Source organism: Rhinatrema bivittatum, chromosome 11 (assembly GCF_901001135.1).
Source record: "Rhinatrema bivittatum chromosome 11, aRhiBiv1.1, whole genome shotgun sequence".
Lineage (NCBI taxonomy): Eukaryota > Metazoa > Chordata > Amphibia > Gymnophiona > Rhinatrematidae > Rhinatrema > Rhinatrema bivittatum.
Window position 1 is genome coordinate 57,055,078 of NC_042625.1, and position 18,874 is coordinate 57,073,951.

At 40.8% G+C, this 18,874-nt stretch overlaps 1 protein-coding gene across 1 annotated transcript in view; it reads right to left on the reverse strand.

Annotated features, from left to right (window-relative positions):
* SUSD2 (sushi domain containing 2) overlaps positions 1-18,874 on the reverse strand; it is a 195,603-nt gene that overhangs the window by 113,419 nt on the left and 63,310 nt on the right. Inside the window, 7 exon segments of the mRNA XM_029571685.1 lie at positions 306-480; positions 3,884-4,051; positions 5,382-5,533; positions 6,262-6,466; positions 10,102-10,278; positions 11,486-11,755; positions 17,621-17,884. Of these exon segments, the coding sequence (XP_029427545.1) occupies positions 306-480; positions 3,884-4,051; positions 5,382-5,533; positions 6,262-6,466; positions 10,102-10,278; positions 11,486-11,755; positions 17,621-17,884 (1,411 nt within the window).

An 18,874-nucleotide genomic window follows, 5' to 3' on the forward strand; every position in this document is an offset into this window, starting at 1 on the left:
TATCCAGCATCTCCTCCCGTATGAATGGCTCATTTCTTGGAATAGAATGTAGAACAGATTATATTTCTGCACTTTCCTTTCTCTGACTTTGAGGCTTCCAAGTGAACTTCAATTTAAGTGCAAGTATAAATCATGGCACCAAGCTTACCTCTCCTCATTTATACACATTTGACCAGAAAGTATCACCCACGGGTACTTACAGCCTCAGGAGCAATGAGCAGAAGGGAGGAGCTGAACCTAGGACATTGACATACCAGCTACGCCAAGCTAAATGTACAGTATCACCATGCAACCTTTGCACTTACCTCTCGCCTTCCTGATACTGATGCGGACTAATCCTGAGAACTCCCACCTCATATTTACTGAAAGGGACTTTGGCAGGTTGAGGGATGAAGGAAAATGTTCCAGAGTTGGGATAATCTCTTTTTAGAGTGTAAAGATAAGTCCAAGTAGCTTTCCAGGAGCTGGAGTATGGCTCACCTATGAAACAAGGGAGAATACAATTTGAGGTCACTCTTTGGCTCTTCCTGCTTTATAATATTCACAGGAAAATGTATACAGCATCATGGCAGTGACAAGTATCTGAGGAAAATTTGCAAGCTCTTCCCTGGCTAACGTACATAAAGACACTGTGGGGTAGATTTTCAGACGAGCGCGAACAGCCTACTTTTGTTTGCGCTCCAGGCGCAAACAAAAGTACGCTGGATTTTAGTAGATACGCGCGTAGTCGCGCGTATCGGCTAAAATCCTGGATCGGCGCGCGCAAGGCTATCGATTTCGTATAGCCTGCGCGCGCCGAGCCGCGCTGCCTACCCCCGATCCCTCCTAGGCCGCTCCGAAATCGGAGCGGCCTAGAAGGGAACTTTCCTTTGCCCTCCCCTCACCTTCCCCTCCCTTCCCCTACCTAACCCACCCGCCCGGCCCTGTCTAAACCCCCATCCTACCTTTGTCGGGGGATTTACGCCTCCCGGAGGGAGGCGTAAATCCCTGCGCGCCAGCGGGCCTCCTGCGCGCCGGGCCGCGACCTGGGGGCGGGTACGGAGGGCGCGGCCACGCCCCCGGGCCGTAGCCACGCCCCCATACCCGCCCCCAAAACGCTGCCGACACGCCCCCGCAACGCCGCGCGCTCCGGCCCCGCCCCCGACACGCCTCCCGACACGCCCACTCCGAAAACCCCGGGACTTACGCGAGTCCCGGGGTTCTGCGCGCGCCGGTGAGCCTATGTAAAATAGGCTCACCGGCGCGCAGGGCCCTGCTCGCGTAAATCCGCCCGGTTTTGGGCGGATTTACGCGAGCAGGGCTCTGAAAATCCACCCCTGTATGTAGAGAAAGACATCAGCAAAATCCAACACCTCCCTTGGAAACACACACACACACTGAAAAGCCACATAGAACAGACAATGTTAGTTTAGGGCAGAAGACAGTTTTATTGCTATCAATCATGGTAGGATTAAATACGTACACAATGGGCCTGGTTTTCAAAAGCATTTACACACATAAAATATGTTTTAATGTATATAAATAGGTGTTATGAAAACTGCCCCAGGGTGGTACACATAAAGAAGGCATGGATGTGATTTTGCATGTACTAGACCCACCTTTCTGAAACCACTTTTAAATCTTATGAGAGATTTATTTATTTATTTATTTAAAAACTTTTCTATACCGTCGCTAAGTTATATACCATCACAACGGTTTACAAATAGGCACATAGACTAAGGTTAGTAAATCTAGGATATCGTACATTCTAACAGGTGCCAATAAAGTTCGGTTACAATTTCATAAATAAAATCATTATTTGAGTAATGTTGGTCAAGTCCAGGTATATTATTGAGTTACTATCTCTTTCAGATATTACTTCTTAAATGTAGGATTGAGTAAATTCATTCTCATCTGCATTACTCTGTACTTTCATTCTCTACCCTCCACACTCTTTAGTGAAGGCTTTTTTAAAGAGCCATGTTTTTAAATTTTTCTTAAAAGTTTTGAGATTATTCTGTAATCTGAGTTCGGGGGGCATCGTGTTCCATAGTATGGGCCCAGCCAATGATAATGCCCTTTCTCTCACTTGGGTTAATTTTGCTGACTTTACTGAAGGGATTGTTAGTAGTGCTTTGTTTGCTGAGCGGAGGTTTCTTTGTGGAACGTGTACTCGTAAGGCTGTGTTTAGCCAGTCTGCTTCTTTATCATATATTAGTTTGTGTATGGTGCATAAGGCCTTGTATTTTATCCTGTATTCGATGGGTAACCAATGTAAGTCTGCTAGAGTTTTGGTTATATGGTCCCTCCTCTTTTTTCCCGTCAGTATTCTGGCTGTAGTATTTTGGAATGGTCTTATCGATGTGCTTGGGAGTCCTAGTAAGAGTGCATTGCAGTAGTCAGTGCTGGAAAAGATAAGTGTTTGCAATACTGTTCTGAAGTGGGCTTTTATTCTTGTTAACTAAGTTTCTTTTCTTTTCTTTTTAACCATTATCTTGCTTTATACCCCAAGTCTCTTAACCTGTATGTTTGTCTAATTAGATTGTAAGCTCTATTGAGCAAGGACTGTCTTTTTGTATGTTTATACAGTGCTGTGTATGTCGTGTAGCACTAAAGAAATGTTAAGTAGTAGTAGTAGACAGAAACGTTCAAGGGGTGGAATTGGGATGGAGAAACTATTTAAGTGCATACTTTTGAATTTTGAAAGTATGTGGGTAAAGGTAATGCGTATTCACACCCGCTCTCAAGGAAAGATATGTGTATGCACGTATGCCGTGCAGGATTCCACATACATCTGTTAATTTTCAAAGTAGACTTATGTATATAAATGCACTTTTAATATATGGGCTGGAGCCCTACACAGACTGTTTTAAAATTATCTTTACTAAATTTAAAATGAATCTGACAAACCTGTAAAACCTCTAGAATTATTATTGATGCATACTGATATCCTAAATCGAAAGCATGAGGGTAGCCTGCAATGAGCAGCAGTTACAAACTTATACAGATGGGGGCAACCTGCAAGGAGCAGCAGTTACAAACTTATACAGATGAGCGTAACCTGCAAGGAGCAGCAGTTACAAACTTATACAGATGGGGCAACCTGCAAGGAGCAGCAGTTACAAACTTATACAGATGGGGGCAACCTGCAAGCAGCAGCAGTTACAAACCTAAACAGAAGGCATGGGAATATCCTGCATGTAACAGTGGTTACAGCCCTAAACATTTCGCTGGGCAGACTGGATGGGCCATTTTGGTTGTTCTGCCATCATTTACTGAGTAACTATGTATTTTTATTGATGCATTATTTTATGATGATGTATTTGTTATTTAGTGTATTATATCTATTGTAAACTGCTATGAGCTGAACTTTGTTCAAGGAAGGCGGTATATAAGTATAATATAGCATAACAGAAAGGCACAGTAGCACTTTGAGCACCCTGGATTCTTGCTAGTGGATGTGGCTTAGCAGGAAGAGATTTCAAATACCTATTAAACCAGAAAGAGTTTACTATTTCTGCTTGGTCTAAGTGGGTAATTGACTTATTTACCAAAGACTTACGGCTGGTACTGCAGTAATGCTGTGACTCATAGGAAAGAAAATGACTCAGCCAGATCCCATAAGGAAGGCGTGTATGTTTTGCATGGTTATGCCATCTGACAAAAGGACTAAAAAAGATGCAGGTGAACAAGGACACCTTTTTACCTTCTATGCCAGCACATGCGGAAGTTATTAGCCCTGTCTTCTGCAATGGGAAATGGATAAACTGAGCAAAACAAGGGTGGAGCCACCCACTGCAGATGATGTGAGATTACGCGTGTGCGATCAGTCACCCTTCCATCAGCAGAGGTTGTTCAACACTCTCTTTACAGACCAGGCTCTTCTTATGCACCCATGATTTACCTGTCTCTTCATAGCCCCAGACCTCCATATTGACCTCTTTTTCACGGAAGGTCTCAGGTGCCCAGTTGATGGTCAGGTTCCCGGAGGTGGAAGGAGTGCCATAGTATTGCCACTTTGTCTCATTCACCAGGAAGCTCCTTTCTGATTCTGCCACTTTGCCATGATGAACTGAGCACCATAAAAATTAAGAGATTCCATCAGGGATTAATACTGTTGTTAGCATGATTTTTTTTCTGAATTTGTAACGTTCTCGTCTAAGCTAAATAGCTGCTAATAGTTATTTATAGGTAAAACACAGCAAGGAGACACAAAAGAGAATGAAGTGCACAACATTTAGAGAAAAAGGCAGAAAATGGTACAGTGAGAGGGGCAGAGGTAAGATCAGATCACATTGCACAAATCTGTACTCCAGAGCTGCCCTGTCATCTCATTTCTCCATGGATTTCTGCATGCTTTCTCACTAGGTGCATAATAACAATAGTTCACACCATCTCCTCGTATTTTTACTACTTCTACTATTAGTAATATTTACAGAAGCAGCATTCCTCCCTGTCCCCTTGGACTGACCCTTCTTACCTCTCTCCTTCATGCCCATAGCACGAAGTCCCTAAATCTGGCCTCATCAGATACTCTACTTGTAGTGGGCTGTGAAACCACTTGACTGGTCAATATTTTGTTTAATTGTTATCCAGCCAGGAATGCATCTATATGTGGCTGGGCCCAGAGCTGCTGCTTTTCTGATTAACAACATTCTCCTTTCTGAAACTGAGTCTAGCGATCAGACGATCCTGCACAGAACACACAGTGGCTCCTGCCTCCTAGGGATGCCTTTTTTTCATTAACTAGAGGCTCCTGGTAGCTTCCCTTCCCTCCACCACTACCATAAAAAAAATGTAAAGAAAGCTACTTAAATTCTTCCCATGTATCTCAGTCTCCAGTACAGAAGAGTGACGGAGTGAGGGCAGCTTTAGAAAAGAGACAGTGGAAAAAGTTTGTTCCAAGTAAGAAGGCTCTTCGCTCTTCCCTCTGTTGTACTGTGGAGTTTTTCTCCATTAAAACATATCAGAGAATTTCATAATGCTCTGAGACTACATGTACATACTCGCAAACTTAACTGCATGCCTGTTGAAGATTCTAATTCTTTCCAGATTTCTCCCCATACAGTCTTTTAGGTCAATAGGTTTCAGCCCAGTCCTCTGCACAGATTTAGTCAGTCTGGTTTTTAAAATATCCACAGTAAATATGTATGAGATAGATTAGCCTGCACTGCCTCTATGGTATGCAGATCTATCGCATCCATACTCATTGTGGATATCCTGAAATCCAGACTAAGCTGGGTGTGTCCTGATGCTGAGCACTGGACTGAGAACCCCTGTTTTAGGTAACATACATCAAATTTATTGGAAGGGGAATTAAAAACCTGGACTGGAGCCTCTTTTTCCTGATCTCTGGTATCAAGAGCTAGGCCTTGTGGAGCAAGAAGTACAGCAAGAATCACCTGCTAACCACATTCCCGAATGGGAAAAGGTTTCACCGCCATCCATAGACATCTGGAAGGGAATTCGCCCAGTCTCATACAGCAATGGGGAGATGCAGTGAGCATGTCTGGTCTCATCAATATACCCCTTGGTCACAATCTCATCTTTAAACCTGATCATTAATGGAGAAAACAGCATGAAAATCAATCTGGTCATTAAAGATGAACTACTGTAGAAACAGTAGCACAGAACAGCTCAGGGGCAATGAGTAGCTGGGTACTTTCATCGGTATGTAAAAATGATTCCTTTTAGTTGGGAAATAGGGGAGGGTACAGTTTGGACAAACAAGGTCTCTTTCTGGAGTTTAAGCTCTGGAATCTCCCCTATGAAAGCAGGTGGTACCTTTGCTGAGGCCATCCATATGGTCATCCAGAATAATGATACTGTTGGCTGATTTAAGGACAAGTCAAGGGTTCAAAGAACAGAAATTAGTTTTCTGGTGCACATAGTTATGTGGCATGTTTACGTATGCATTTACTGATCCATGCTTGTACTATCTGGACTTAGGAAAGAAATGAAATGGAAAACAAAAAATGGGAAAATCTTAAAGGAATATGAACCACTGATTGAATGCAAGTTTCAGGCTTGCGTGTATTTGCGATTTAGCCTCCCATAGAGAGGAATCTAGGACCAGCAGGAGTAGAGCAGACAGTGATGTCACAAAGCCTCCTATTTCTTACAATGGGAGGCACTTTCTGACAACAAAAGCTTTTCTCGAAGAAACCTCATTTACAGTCTGCTTGAGTCCAAAGTTCATCATTCAGCCAAGGTGGTGCTTTCACCTGCTTTAGAAATTAGTTGCCTTGAATTTGGAAGGTAGTAAGGCTCTCTGATACACACCGACAGCTCACGTTGGCATTGGAGTCAAAAGTGATGTTAAGAATCACAAAATCTTTGCCCCCCATCAATGTCCCTGAGTGCGGTGAGATGCGCAGGCAGAAATCCCGGTAATCAGCACAGCATGTGCCAAGCTTCTCGCAGGTCCCGTGACAGGAGCAGTTGCTCAGGGTCCGTCCACACTGACTGGCACAAGAATTTGCGGCCCCTGTAGAAAGGAATTTCCTCTTATTTATCCAAACCTATAAATCAATAGGACACCCTTCTCTTCCCTCACTACACTGCTGCATGGCTACAATATCCCAGGCAAATGCCTCAGATCTCAGGTACCTTCAAACCCTTGTATCCTGTAGCTGTCCTCGTGCTTTTAGCCTCCGAGTTTGGCTACATCTTGTCCAACACCTGAGAATCCTGCTAACACACCTGAGTCATCAGCAATATCAGTTCGATGGAAAATCCCCGAAACTTTCTAGCAGAACTCCGAATATCTTTATAGTATGAACATGAGCTGACTGAAGAGACTGGTTAATGGGTTAATGATGACCTAACATAAAGGACACCCAACACTACACCCCCATTCCCATACTTCCTAACATTGGAAAGCTTCTATGAAAGAGCAGGAGGGAGGAGGGAGTGGTAATTTCCCAATATTCAGAGACATATTAGAAGGGGAAAAGCTGCAAAAAAAAGACAATTTTAGAGACAGATTATAAAGAGTTTCTCAGTTAAACAGTAGTCTTCAATGCAGATATCTTACAAGAAACTCACTCACAAACTATATTCCAAATTATTTTCCTCCACCTGACTCCTTCAGTACAATAAAACTCACCTACCATGGGCTAGCCTAGTGGTTTAGTGGCACATGTTGTGCAATGGACAATATATCAAATACAAAACCTGTGTATATATAGTATTTTATCAATTTTTATTTTAACAATATCAAAAGCAATTTGTTAAAAAAAAATTTTGTTAATGTAGCATACACAATGTATCATACCTATAAATCATTCACTCTCACCACTCATACTCGTCATAAAGACATTGTAAATTCCACATATTACAAATTACAAACAATATTAAAACATTATTTAATTGCTCCCCCAAAACTGTTATTTCTTATTACTTCTTATTTTTTCACGGTGGTATAATACTTCCAAATCGCTATCTATTGGATTTTTCTATTGCATTCTTATTCCCATTGGATTCTTCTTCCCAACAAGAGACTCCTGTTTCACCACATGGTTTCATCAGGGGATGTAACATGTACTTTACATCGGATTACTTCACACCAAACCACCACTAGTATTTCAAGGGGTCACTTATTCCAAGTATTCATATCTGAACAGGAACCTTCAACAACTGCCAATTTTCAACAACGTCTAACCTGGGATATTTCACAACGCAACAACAACAATTTTTCTCAACCTTAAATCAGCAATTCCATGGCAAGGGAAAGACCTCCACAAACCTTTTTCACTTTCTTTCCAAAATTACCAATTCCCGTCAATATGATTTAAAGTGAATCAAAAACGCCACAGCTAAATCATATTGACGGGAATTGGTAATTTTGGAAAGAAAGTGAAAAAAGTTTGTGGAGGTCTTTCCCTTGCCGTGGAATTGCTGATTTAAGGTTGAGAAAAATTGTTGTTGTTGCATTGTGAAATATCCCAGGTTAGACGTTGTTGAAAATTGGCGGCAGTTGTTGAAGGTTCCTATTCAGATATGAATACTTGGAATAAGTAACCCCTTGAAATACTAGTGGTGGTTTGATGTGAAGTAATCCGATATAAAGTACATGTTACATCCCTTGATGAAACCATGTGGTGAAACAGGAGTCTCTTGTAGGGAAGAAGAATCCAATGGGAAGAAGAATGCAATAGAAAAATCCAATAGATAAATTGAAGATAGCGATTTGGAAGGATTACACCACCGTGAAAAAATAAGAAAAAATAAGAAGTAATAAGAAACAACAGTTTTGGGGGAACAATTAAATAATGTGTTTTAATATTGTTTGTAATTTGTAATATGTGGAATTTGTTATTTACAATGTCTTTATGAAGAGTATGAGTGGTGAGAGTGAATGATTTATAGGTATGATACATTGTGTATGATGCTATATTAATAAAACAAATTTTAATAGATTGTTTTTGATATTGTTAAAATAAAAATTGATAAAATACTATATATACACAGGTTTTGTATTTGATATATTGTCCATTGCTAGAATTTCCTGTGTTTAAAAACCCTTGATGTATGTGTATTTGACATGTTGTGCAATGCCATGAGAACGACCTGAGTTCTTATTTGCCCTGTTAATCTCGACTACATTGTAAGCTCTACAATGAAGGGACTGCTTTTTATAATTATCTGTACAGTGCTGAGTACATCTAGTAGCACCACAGAAATGCTAACTAATAGTAGAAGTAAGTTTGATTTTTGGACCAGGACTCTACTTTCTGGGCCAGCTGGAGCTGGAGATGCTGCGGAGGAAGCATTTACAGCCCCAAGAGGGAAGAAATCCCAGTTATCGCACATTGGCAATACCCAGCAGCCAGACTTAGGGTCTATATTGGTGGGATCCTGAGGGAGTCCCAGTTTGTGGCTTCTGGTCAGAGATTGTTGCTGTGATGGCCAGGCTGAGTTGTGGTGGGGGTGGGAGTAGGGGTTGTGAAAAATAAACATGACAAGTTATGAATGAAGGTTCATGACTCAAAAAAGCCAATTACTGTTGATCTGGAAGCCCAAAGACCCACAGAAAGCTGCCACGCCAAAAATCTGTTTTGAAAAATCCTCACCTGCCATACCTATTCCACCCGAATACAGAAATGTTTATGTTATGAATAGATGGACAATCTTCATATATCCCATAAATGGTAATTTGTTGATGGCATATTTCAGGTCACTCAGAGAAAATCCATCAATGGAACTAGGGCCCCGGTTTGTCCGATACTAAAGACATTCTGTGCAGGTACTGGCACCCCTATATGTCTAGTCACTGCAAACATCTTATGCAGACGCTGGGAGCCCAATCCATCCGTTTATTAGAGAGACATCTTAGGTCCCCCAGTCCATCCATTTACTGTAGATATACACTGAGTAAGCCCTAACAGTAGGGCCCCTGTACTAAAATGTCTACACTTACTGTATTCATATACATTAATTCATTACAATATAGGCAAAGAGCACTTCAGCCAGTGTGACTTGGGAGTGCTGTCGGGGTAGCAGTCACAGCTCCCATGATAAAGAATACCTAAATATTGCTCCTTTGTGATGTCTGCTGGCTGAGTCTATGCAGTTTGAGGAGAAATCCTGAGGTTGCCCTCTAAACTTGGTGATAAAGAAGAAGGTTGCTCCATAGGGTTACTAAGTGGTTGAACCATTCCTGATACAGCAATACTGAGCCAGTGGTGGTAACCCCCTTATCACTTGAAAACTGTGAGCTTTTGAACTCATGGCTTACGTGCTATCCATGAGGCTAGCTTAAAGCTCACTTATTTAAGCAGGCATTTCATTCATAGAGGACTATAGCTCTGCTCTGTTAATGAAAAGGGACATTGTGTCTTAGTCTAGTCTTTTACATTTTTTAACTGTTTGTATTTTATGATTGTTATGCTTGATTTTATATTGTAATCCTCCTAGCATGAATTTTTGCTTTAGACGGAATGGCATCACTTCTAAATAAAATAAATAATAATAATAAATGGCTGTAAGGGTGAAGGCTTGGATGAGAAGGTATAAAAGTGCTAAAGTTGTGTATGAGGGTCCTAGGGTGCCCTTCTGTCAATCTACCTCTTCCCTTTCTATTCAGATTAGAAAAAAAGAGGAGGAAGGCCCATTACAAACCTAGCAGACACCTGGCTGTGGTCCCTGACCATTTTCCATCAGGCTGACAGGTGGTCATTGGAGAGCCAAGCAGGATGTAGCCATCATTACATTGGATCTTGATGCTTGATCCCAATAGGTAAGTTGTTCCTTCCTTTGTCCCATTTGCAGGGGGAGCAAGCCAGCCACACGACACCACTAAGGAAGGAAGTAGTAACTTTAATCAATGGTCGTTCAAGGTCAATGTGTGAGGAGGGGCAATACAATGAAGTTTGCTTATTTCACAACATTTCTATTAATTATATCCCCATTTTTAAAGCAGATACCTTGAGGTGAATTGTCCATGCTGACATCTGATGAGAATAAGAATATTTATATAGTTGTCCTGATGTTGCAGAGGGAATACATCTGCATTACACAAGATAGAAACATGGCTCTTGTAATATTACATTTACCTTGTTGTCATAGCTAACATATGTCTAGGGACCTTCATTTTCAGTTTTTATTTTATTTTTCCTCAGAATTTATCAGTGTTTATTACAACAAGAACAAAAATGGGATAAATCAGTGAAATAAAATGACTAAATTTTTCTAAGTAAACATTTATAATTTCCCAGGCAAAATAAGGCAAAAACTGAAAACAAAGGTCTCTACATATGTATTAGCAGATAACAGCCTCTAAATATGTGGTTGGTATTGAAGTTTTTTTTGCCACGGGATTCCTGAGTAATAACAGGAGCTGGCAGGGCTAGACTGGGTAGAAAGGAGGACATTGCACAATGTATGACCAAAACACTGACAATATTTCCAGTTCAGCTCTATTAGTTGTATGCAGACTTATCCACAGATACTAACATATAGGTTATTTTGCTTTTAAAAATTATCTGTTTCTTAACTCCTCTATTAAATTCTGCTCATTCCCCCTTCCATACTGAGCATCCACATCACCATCTCAGTGAACATTCTCTCCTATAGAGCATCCCCAGCTAACATTGCTGTCATCACATCTGACACATCAGAAGTCAATTCCATGCATGACCTGATGTACTACTGGCTGCTAAGAAATGTGTGTGCCTTGCAATTCTGTGAACAACAGGAACAGCGCATGCAGGGTTGGTGCTAGCTTTGTTGCTGCCCTGTGCGAACAATTATTGTGCTGCCAAATGTGTAACAAATTTCACATGAAAAAGAACATTCACAAGTACAGTCTTCTGAGGCAAGAAGGATGGGCCAGGGAGGCTGAAAAAGATGAGAGGATAGAGAAGAAATAGAAGATCTGGGTAAGAAAGGGGAGGATGAAGCAAAACATGGGAGGATACAGATAGTGATTGACACAAGGTAGCTCAGTACTCTTAGATTTGACCATAACTCTAACCTAATATTTTCAGATATTGGTCTCCCTTACCCGGCTTCAGACTTTTCACCATCTTCTGGTGACTCTGATGAGAGGTCTTTGTGGCATTTCCCATCTCGAGGTTGTAGGTGGTCAAGACATCAAACCTGCAGAAAGGGTCCGACTCACACAGTTTATGCATTTCTCCTGTCAGTGGATCATTGGGGTCCTCCTGAGGATTAAACACTGGCAGAAAGTCAGGGTCATGCTTCAGACCCTGGTAGTTGGTCAACAGGAACTCTGAGTCGTAGGTGAAGAGAGAAGTCTCATTTGTCACAGCCCCTGTAACAATTATAGTAATATACATTGATATATATTTATAGAAGACTGTATGAATATCTCATGGAAGCTGAGATTGCATATGTCTAGAACACTATGGACAGCTATTAACTTGTAACAGAATTGCATTTATTCTTATGGAGCTGGTCTTGTTCATACAACATTAATTGATTTAATTTTGATTTTACTTCTGTTTATGTTTTACAGTGTGGATAGTTACCCAGAGCACCAACATGGAAACCCCTTGAATGGGTGAGTGGCTGCTTTTATATAAGCTTCTGTATCAAGCATCAGTAGTATTGGCACACTCAGCAGCAATCCATAGGAAACATCTATACAAAGATGAAACAAATGAAATCTTTGAAAGCGTGCTATGGCCATAGCTGGGCCGCTCTGTTGGAACAACATGCCACCTGAAATATGTCAAGAAGCATGCCCAATAAAATTTAAACAAAAACTCAAAACATGGCTATTCCTACAAGCATATACTTAACTTATACGCAAGCAACTTCCAGCTATTCCCTCAACCTCGCTCAATAGAATTTACATAAGATTTCTCCCCCCGTTTTATTTAACTTTACCTACCATTGTTCTAGCAAGTTTTACCTAATTATTTATTTAAGTTTAATGGTTTTTACAATTTATTCCGTACCACTATTTACTTATTTTATTTACTTCTTTATTCTTCCTCTCCTTTGTTCCCCCTTTCCCTATTTCCCTTTGGTTAAGTCATTATTTGTAATGCACACTCACTAACCGCTTGTTTATTTAGCACTGCTGCAATATTCTGTTGTTTGTGAACCGATGTGATGTTACTAAACAAATATCGGTATATAAAAACTGCAAATAAATAAATACATAAATAAATAAATGGTGTATCTGAGAAACCTGTTTCACCGAGAGCTCTGATGAAGTCAAAAAGGTTTTAATGTACCTTTCTGTCCGATTTAGCTTGTGATAGCAGATCAATATTTTCTGAAGTTATACTCTAGCAAACTAAATAGAACTATGTTTATGATAACAGGGATTAGCAGGAGCAAAAGTCAAGGTCTCCTAATTAGACAAAAATGTATGTTTCTTTCTTATCAGTAACAAAATGTACTATTATATACAACTAAAATTAGGACCTAGCTCTTACATAATCATGACTAATCATGATTAACTATATTAAATTACACCTCCAAAATATAATGCAAATGTAAAATTATCCTGATGTGATGTCAATTAAAGAATAAACATTTTTGAATGGTGAGACCGTCATACAATGGCGGATTCCCGAGGACGACCGGCCCGGGTATTCGCCGCTCAGGCCGGCCCAGGACACATCACGTGGTCTGCCTAGCGCGGCTCTGTCAAGGCCGAACACAGCAGACCACATGACTGGAGCGACCGGCCCACCGGGGGATGCCCGATCCCCCGATAGGCCAATCCGCCCCTGCTGTCATACCATTTGTAATGCGCTGACTACACATAGTTTGCATGGAATACTGCTCTATATCTGAGCGTTGCAGAATGTTGTAATCATTGGTCTGCCCAATCTGTATACAATTATTTTTAGCAATTTTCAAATGCAAATAAAACTTATAAGTCCACAAGAATCTTGAAGATGTACTTATTTTGAAAATGTGGTTACAGTTGTGATCCTAACACTGCCAGAGTGTTTTGAATTGTAGCTTCTGCATCAGGGGCCCAATACAGTAAGTTTAGTTCTTTAAAAATAACATCATATTAGTAGATACACAATAAAGCACAAAGATTATGCAAACATAAAAGACTTATGAAGAATCATCCTAATGGGAAGAGAATGGGTGTTATCTCACTTACTATAGCTTACAAACTTGTTTTGAAAGGTGCTGTCAGCGTCCATGTGCTCATGAGTCCTGTTCAATGAAGTGAGGTCTGAAGGTGGGAAAATGGCTGTCAAAGTATTCATGTATAAAATATGAAATGAAAAGCTTTACTTATTTACAAAGTATTCCATTCAGTGGCTTCACTTAATCCCATAAGGGAAACTGTGCTTATGGTAAATATCCAGAATTAGTCCCAGCAGCTGAGAATCACTGATATAGTGCTTCTGCGTGGAGGTAGCTGAATGACTTGAAGGACGATCCATTGTAAGTCTCAAAAAGAATGATGGTGATCCAAACAATCCTTAACTATAGGAGCTGAGATTTTTATTTATTTTATTTATTTATTAATTTCTATACCGGCTTTCACGACCAAAGGTTGCATCAAGTCGGTTTACATTTAACAAGTCGTGTAATAAACATAGAACTAGGGTAATTGAACTGGTGCAGAAAATAATAGTTACAATGAACAAGGAAATTACCAACTGGGATAGGAGGAGAAAAGAGAAAAGGGACAGGAATATTTGCATAGTAAAACGCATTTACAGTGTTTACATTTACATTTTTGCCAGGGTTTATACAGCTGTGATATTCTATTAATCCAGTAAGAATGGCTCTGCATGTGCGGCCTATGTAGACAAAGGCGCATGGTCATTGGATTGTATATACTTTATAAATAAGTAAAACTAATCATTTAATATTTTTTATACACATATTTTGATTGACAGCCATTTTTCCACCTTCAGTTCTTCAAATAACTAGTCATGTAAGCCTCACTTCACTGAACAGGACACATGACATCCATAGACATTGACAAAACTTTTCAAAACAAGTTTGTAAGCTGTAGTAAGTGATATGACACAAAATGTTAGTAATTATTAGGAAGGGAATGGTGAATAAAATAGAGAATGTCATAATGCCTCTGTATTGCTCCATGATGAGACCACACATTGAGTACTGTGTTCAGTTTTGGTAGCCACATCTCAGAAAATATATTGATGCACTGGAGAAAGTACAGAGAAGACTGGAAGATTGGGCATCCAAATGGCAGATGAAATTTAAAGGATAAATCCACAGAACTCTCCCTCTGTGTGTCCCCATCCGACATACAATCTCCCACCTTTGACTAACTTTCTTTCTGTCTCCCAGAATCCTTCCCTTTTTGTCCTTTAGCAGATGTCCCCTACTTGACTTTAACTCAGATTTTTTTCTTTTTTACATATTTTATGGCATATCTTGATAGGTTTATGCTAATGTTCTATACCAGTTTATAGTTTTGCTGTTAAATTCACTTTAAATGTATCAGGTTGTTGTAATTGTAAACCAGAGTGAAGGCAACTCTGCTATACCTCGGTATATAAAATATGCTAAATATGCTAAATAAATTTGTTAAATTTATAAATTTGTAAATTTGTTAATTTTTTATTCTCAGTTTTTTTAACACAGTTCCTATCAATTTCTCTCTCCCCTAGCACTTCACTACCTTTCTCCTTCCCGCAACTTCTGCGCTTACTGTCACCTGACCCCCATCCTCTCCTTTTTCCTTCACTGCTCCGCCTCCCCCCTCCCTGTTATTTGTAATTTCCTCTTCCTCCTTTACAATGTTGATTGTGAACCGGCATGATATGTCCTATGAATGTCGGTATATTTTAAAAGCATTTAAATAAATAAAATAAATAAATAAATAAATAAATAAAAAATAAATAATGTAGACAAGTGCAAAGTGTTGCATATAGGGAAAATAACCCTTGCTGTAGTTACACGATGTTAGGTTCCATATTAGGAGCTACCACCCAGGAAAAAGATCTAGGCATCATAGTGGATAATACTTTAAAATCATCGGCTCAGTGTGCTGCAGCAGTCAAAAAAGCAAACAGAATGTTAGGAATTATTAGGAAGGGAATGGTTAATAAAACGGAAAATGTCATAATGCCTCTGTATCGCTCCATGGTGAGACCATACCTTGAATACTGTGTATAATTCTGGTTGCCGCATCTCAAAAAAGATATAGTTGCGATGGAGAAGGTATAGAGAAGGGCAACCAAAATGATAAAGGGGGTGGAACAGCTCCCCAATGAGGAAAGGCTGAAGAGGTTAGGGCTGTTCAGCTTGGAGAAGAGGCGGCTGAGGGGGGATATGATAGAGGTCTTTAAGATCATGAGAGGTCTTGAACGAGTAGATGTGACTCGGTTATTTACACTTTCGAATAATAGAAGGACTAGGGGGCATTCCATGAAGTTAGCAAGTAACACAATTAAGACTAATCGGAGAAAATTCTTTTTCACTCAACGCACAATAAAGCTCTGGAATTTGTTGCCAGAGGATGTGGTTAGTGCAGTTAGTGTAGCTGGATTAAAAAATGGTTTGGATAAGTTCTTGGAGGAGAAGTCCATTAATGGCTATTAATCAATTTTACTTAGGGAATAGCCACTGCTATTACTAGCATCAGTAGCATGGGATCTTCTAGGTGTTTGGGTAATTGCCAGGTTCTTGTGGCCTGGTTTGGCCTCTGTTGGAAACAGGATGCTGGGCTTGATGGACCCTTGGTCTGACCCAGCATGGCAATTTCTTATGTTCTTATATATTTTAAAAAGTTTCTATTATGAATTTTTGCCTCTGTGGACAACTTCATTTCAAATTCCCTTCATTTCAAATTAACTTCATAATGCTTATGCTTTTTCCTATTTTCTTCAGATGGCTCCTTCTTCCAATTTTTGAAGGTTTGTTTTTTTTTTTGGCTAAAATAGCCACTTTCACCTAAAAAATATCCTAACTGTTAAGACGGTCAGCTTATCTGGGTTTAAAAAAGGTTTGGACAAGTTCCTGGAGGAGAAGTCTATAAACCGCTATTAGTCAAATTGACTTAGGAAATATCTACTGATTATCACCAGCATTAGTTGCATGGGATCTATTTAATGTTTAGCTACTTGCCAAGTACTTGTATCTTGGATTGGCCACTGTTGGAAACAGGATACTGGGCTTGATGGACTCTCGGTCTGACCCAGTATGGCAACTTCTTATGTTCTTATTGAAGCCTTTGTGTGCAGATGATATTTAGGGGTATATTTTCAGAACCCGATGTGCAAATACCTGGAGATATGCGCGAGGCCGGGCCCCATGCATGCGCTGAACGCATTTTTGAAATGGCCCAGCCACGCACATATCCCGTTACTTGTGGAAGTACCGAGTTCTGTGAAAAGGGCGGGACAGGGGCAGGGCAGTGCCCAGCCGGGAAAGCGGCCATTAGGCCCTGTCCCAGGGACGCACGCGCCGGCAGTCAGCCGGTGCGTGGAATTCACTTCACCAGCGAAGATGAAGTACGTTTTAAAACAAAAAAAAAGGGGAAAAGGGAGGAAGAATAAGTAAGGGGATAGGGAAGTTCCCTCCCAGTTCGCTCCTTAATTGGAGCAGACTGGGAGGGAACTGGAAATGGACCGATTGCGCTGCTGCACATTTTTTTTGGAAAATCACTCCCCCTTGTGCACACAAATCACGATCCGCCTGCACATGCGCGTGCCAATATAAAATCAGCACACAAACATGCACGCGGGTATTGTATTTTATAACATGCATGCGGTGACGCGCGCATGTAATAAAATCGGCATGTCTTTTAAAATCTACCCCTTAATGAATAGTCACTGTGAGCATCCAGAAAAGTCAGACCTGTCTTCAGATCAGAGTTGGATACCCCGAACCACGGATTCCATTTTATCGATAGTAAGGGAGTTTCTGCTTGCATCTAACCAGGTGAAACTTTCAGCTAAGGAAGGCAATGAGAACAATGACTGCCAGACTGGATCAAATCAAAGGACCAAGCAGGCTGGCACCCTCCCCAACAGTTGCCAGTAGCAGGTGCGGTCGTGTAGAGAAGTCAGTCTAGTCCATACCCAGTTTTCAGCCTCCTATATTCAAGAAGGGATCCTTGTTAACATACTTAACAGAGACTATGAAGGGAATACCACAGGTGTGAGTACTGCGGTTCTCAAGACATGCACTGTATGTTTCACAGGTATACACTTACAGTCGGCTCCAAGCTGGAACAGCTGCTCAGGGGAGGCATTGGCTGGCAGGGCTGTGCCATTCCTGAAGCTGAAATCATCCTCTGGGTTGTTATTCATCACCCCCATGAGTCCTCGCGTCTGATTCAGGAACTCCTCTGGCAGCAACACAGAGACAGACAGAGTCCCGCTTCTTTCTCTCACTTCTATCCCAGCTCCAGACGGGAACATCACCGTCACATTCTGATTAATGGCAGAGGACACGAAGACCCCTGCAAGAGAGACAGCTACAGCATGTGAAACAGAGAATGAGAGTCTGTCAGTCTGACAGTGGATCTGTGATAGAGAATGCAAGCGAGAGTGACAATAGGTGAATGTGTAGATAAATGAACAAAGGCGTACTGGTGAGGGATATTGAGCTGGGAATCTAACTGCTTTTTAAAGGGACTAACGTGTATATAGTGTTGTACCTTTACTCCTCCCCCCCCTCCACCCACACACACACCCCCTTGCCCAGGGATCACCTTTCTAACCTTGGAGAGCACTGGACTCACTTAATCAGAGTGAGGGGAAAGTATTTCTGGGTTCTGTGGAGTGGGACAGGACCTCTTGCAAGGCCAAACTGGGCAGAGGTTATCTCTGAAGTAGAAAACAGTTCAGATCAGTATTAATCTCCAAACAGAAAGTTTACTTAGAGAAATTAGCCAGGTTTCAGCCACTACAAAGTAAAGTACACAGCAAAAATAGTAAATAGTCCAGATCAAAAAGTACAGAAATTCACCACTCCTCCAAGTAACATCTTCAGAATTCAGTTATCATACACCGTAAGTCACTCCCAAGGTTAGTTTTTTATTCCTTCTTCCTCTGGGGAAGTAACAATTTACAGACTCTCTTGATCTTGAACTCCGTACTCACATTTCAGTAGATGGATCTATGAAAATCTTTCCATTTTCTTCTAGTGGCAGACTTTCCAGGACTAGATTCTGGACAATCTAGAGAAGGTTTCTCTTTCTTCAAAAGACTATCCCAGAGCTGGCCAATCAGGCAAGGGCAACTCCTTGTTGGCCTTCCCTTCCTTCCAGCTTTTCACTCTTCAACACTACACAGATCTTTTCCAGACCAAATCTTCAGACAAACTCCCACTTTAGTGCTAATGGGAACACCAGCCCCAAAAACTCCATTTTGTGCCTCATGGGAGGTTTTTTTTATACTCCGTAATTTGTCCCATCCCCTTTGGGGGAAGAACTATCCTGTTACTCCCATAACACACATATTCC